The sequence below is a fragment of the Littorina saxatilis genome, linkage group LG13 (assembly GCF_037325665.1).
Source record: "Littorina saxatilis isolate snail1 linkage group LG13, US_GU_Lsax_2.0, whole genome shotgun sequence".
Lineage (NCBI taxonomy): Eukaryota > Metazoa > Mollusca > Gastropoda > Littorinimorpha > Littorinidae > Littorina > Littorina saxatilis.
This window is the reverse complement of record NC_090257.1, coordinates 31226596-31230479: the sequence shown is the minus strand read 5'-3', so window position 1 is coordinate 31230479 and position 3884 is coordinate 31226596. Positions and strand designations below refer to the sequence as shown.

General features: G+C 39.6%; 1 protein-coding gene across 1 annotated transcript in view; it reads right to left on the bottom strand.

The window, feature by feature from the left end:
* LOC138945480 (uncharacterized oxidoreductase TM_0325-like) overlaps positions 1 to 850 on the bottom strand; it is a gene marked incomplete in the record, with an annotated part of 35076 nt that extends 34226 nt beyond the window's left edge. Inside the window, 2 exon segments of the mRNA XM_070316910.1 lie at positions 278 to 417; positions 765 to 850. Coding sequence (XP_070173011.1) covers positions 278 to 417; positions 765 to 801 — 177 coding nt within the window.
* Positions 851 to 3884: the final 3034 nt, after the last annotated feature.

Sequence of the window (3884 nt, the reverse complement as noted above, 5' to 3'; positions counted from 1 at the left end):
CACACACACACACACACCATCATCATCATCTCTAGTCTACCGGAATAGATTTAGTCAAAATTGACCAAATGTAAAATGAACAGAAAACCTATCGTTTCAAGTTGTGGCTAACTCACATTGCCTTCCCCACACCCCGCTTTCTCACACTCTTCCTGCACTTCCTTCAGTCTGTCTGCTGAGCGGCCTACCAGCACACACACACACACACACACACACACACACACACACACACGGAAAGACACACACAAAGAAACATTTCAAGTTGTGGTTAACTTACATTGCCTTCCCCACACCCCGCCATCTCACACTCTTCCTGCACTTCCTTCAGTCTGTCTGCTGAGCGGGCTACCAGTGCCAATTTAGGTTTGAACTTCGACAGGAACTTGGCCGTGTAGCCACCGATTCCCGAACTCGCCCCTGTAAAACGCACACACCCACAGAGATAGGCACATGCACTGGCGCAGGCACAGGCTCGCGCACATAAACACACGCACACACTCACATGCACGAACAGAAGTACACACACACACACACACACACACCAGAGACATAGATAGAACACGCGCACACATACACAAACGCGTACACATACGCACGCCACACACACATCCACACACAAACGCACGCGCACATACACACACACACATATACACACACACACACGCGCGCGCCCGCGCGCACACACACACCGCTTTTCAAAAGAGTCTGACATAAATATACTCCGAAACAAACTGACAAATTAGATAAAGCATGGAAGTTCTCACCAGTAATAAGTACCACCTTGTTCAGTAAATTCTCCATGATTTTCCTTCAGCACGAGTGATTGTACTTGTTATGACGTCATAAATAGCATTCGTCTGTGTCGTCATCTTATAAGGAATTTGGAAGAAGAAAAAAAAATCCAGTCTCGGTGACTTTGGCATTAGTGTTAGTCGAGACAGCTGGGCCCTCCTGTCGTTCACGAGTGACGAGTGTGTGTGTGTGTGTGTGTGCACTGCGTGTGTGTGTGTGTGTGTGTGCGTGTGCGTGTGTGTGTGTGTGTGTGTACTTGCTGGTTGGGAAGTCCTCACGGCCAATGTTATTGTTACAGAGAAGCTGTGGATTATTATAGAAACGTACGCCACGCAGACTGCTTGCCTGTGACAACAAAACGGGTGCAGTTTATCCCTGTCACTGCATGGTTAACATCCGATAGTTATTATCATTAGTATTGATTGAAAGACTTCATGTGTGTGCAGTTTTCGGTTGCGTTGACGCTATCCGCATACACAGGGAATTGTTTAACACTACCTACTATTGAGGTTTTTTAACAAATGGTAATTTCTGCATAAAAACAAAGCACATTGTCAAACATAGTGAATGCACAGTATGGATGAAAGAGTCAGAGAGCGAGAGAGAGAGAGAGAGAGAGAGAGAGAGAGAGAGAGAGAGAGAGAGAGAGAGAGAGAGAGAGAGAGAGGAGAGAGAGAGAGAGAGAGAGAGAGAGAGAGAGAGAGAGAGAGAGAGAGAGAGAGACTTAAGCAGCAATCAATCCACACTCGCCCCCACAACACTAATTTCAACCTCTTTATGTTTCACATCTTTTGATCCCACAGAGTTCAACAAGTCAACAATAAATAACAAAGCAATAATGAAACCATGATAACAGAAATCAACCAGCACATATCACAAAACCGGTAATTAAAAGATGACACCACTATAATTCAGAAAACATCTTTATGTTCCACCCTTTTGAGAAAAATAACAACAACAACAACCATGAAATCATAAATCCTATTCCTTCAAGAAACATAAACAAACAGAAAAACACACATAAGAAACTAATGTGACTATAGGAGAATTAAAATAAAGGTGCAGGGCATTCTTTGGATTAGTAAAAAATGTCCCTCCTTTTATAACTGGTATAACTGTTTACTTTCATGCATAACAAAAAAGCAATTAACAAAACATAATTCAAATACTGCATACAAAATACTTTAGTGCATAAAGAGAAAACCACACACACTGTGACACACACACACTGTGACACACACACGCACACACACACACACACACACACACACTCACACACACACACACACATATACACCCACATGCAAGCATGCAAGTGCACACACACAGACGATTCCTACAGCTATATCAACAATTAAATTATTTTACTGCACCGTCTTGGTGAAGTACAATGCTAATTTGATACATGAAATTTGGTAATCTAAGTTCCCATTGATAAATCACAACATATCAATACTTGTAGATCTCCAAAAATATCAATAAAGAATTAAAATCAAGTTTAGATAAGAAGAAAGAGTCCAGTATAATATAAAAGCTAGTACAACAATATTTGAACACATAATTACATCTTCTACATCTAACCCCACTAGCAACTTCTTGCTTGAAAAATTATAATACAAAGTCACAGAAGGAAAAGGATTATGTTTTACTGATGCATTTCAGGACTTATTGTCATTGAAACACACTTTCTTTCTTTATTTGGTGTTTAACGTCGTTTTCAACCACGAAGGTTATATCGCGACGGGGAAAGGGGGGAGATGGGATAGAGCCACTTGTCAATTGTTTCTTGTTCACAAAAGCACTAATCAAAAATGTGCTCCAGGGGCTTGCAACGTAGTACAATGTATTACCTTACTGGGAGAATGCAAGTTTCCAGTACAAAGGACTTAACATTTCTTACATACTGCTTGACTAAAATCTTTACAAAAATTGACTATATTCTTTTCAAGAAACACTTAACAAGGGTAAAAAGAGAAACAGAATCCGTTAGTCGCCTCTTACGACATGCTGGGGAGCATCGGGTAAATTCTTCCCCCTAACCCGCGGGGGATATTCAAACACATAGGCATTAGCTAGAGATGACAGGCACAGTGGAACCCCCCTTTTAAGACCCTCTTTTCTCAGACTTTCTGTTCATAGCCTTTGTAAATGTACCCCCATTTTAAAGGTGGTCGTCTACATGTTTTGCTTTTTTTTTCAATAATCTTACGGTCAGATTTCGCTAAAAAGTTATGTCAGATGATGAATGAACCATGGGGAAAAAAAGTTATAGAAAAAAAAAATATGTAAAAAAAGATTTTATTTTTGGGTAGCGTGACGTCCGGGGGGTATCAGGTATCAGTGTGAGTGTCACCTCAGTCACAGGCTTATAACTCAAAAAGTTTCGCTCTTTTCTAAAACGGTTTTCACCACTGGATAGAGCTTAAAAAACTCTTTGTAGAAAATGTAAAAATATAAAATCATTCAGAGGTGACATGCGACTCATTCCGTGGTGGAGGGTCACAATTAAATATTTTCGGACAAAAAATATACTCTTTTTACACACAAGGCCTTCCTTTTGTTTAATTATCACAGATGTGATGACTCTGAATGATGTCTTTTTGCCAACAGAGTTTTATGAAAGCCAGTCGGTAAAATGTCAGAAACTAACAAATTGAAATGAAGAAAAAGAAAGTATCTAAACTTGAATCTTTTGAAACTTTGCAACCATACATGTACCAAAATTGAAAATTGTGGAGAACAAAGAAAGAGAATCAAAAGAAAACTTCTCATAAAATGTAAGACGAAAGACGTGCAACCCATTATAACAGGTGAACAATTTTGATAAATGCATGAAAGATTTCAGACAGGATTCAAAGTCTGCAACAAAAATTCCGCAAGTTTGGACAATTATTGCAAGAATCTGAAACTGTGCAAGAAAACATTTTATGACACAAGAAGTATTTGCACAATTGTTTATGTACACAGTCAGCTAAAACAAGAAGATATTTACATAGAATTCAATGAATTTATGACAAATACACACATCATTCTTCTTCACCTACATTCGGAGGAAACAGTAGGCTTTGATATGTATGGCCGTTCCACCCCCC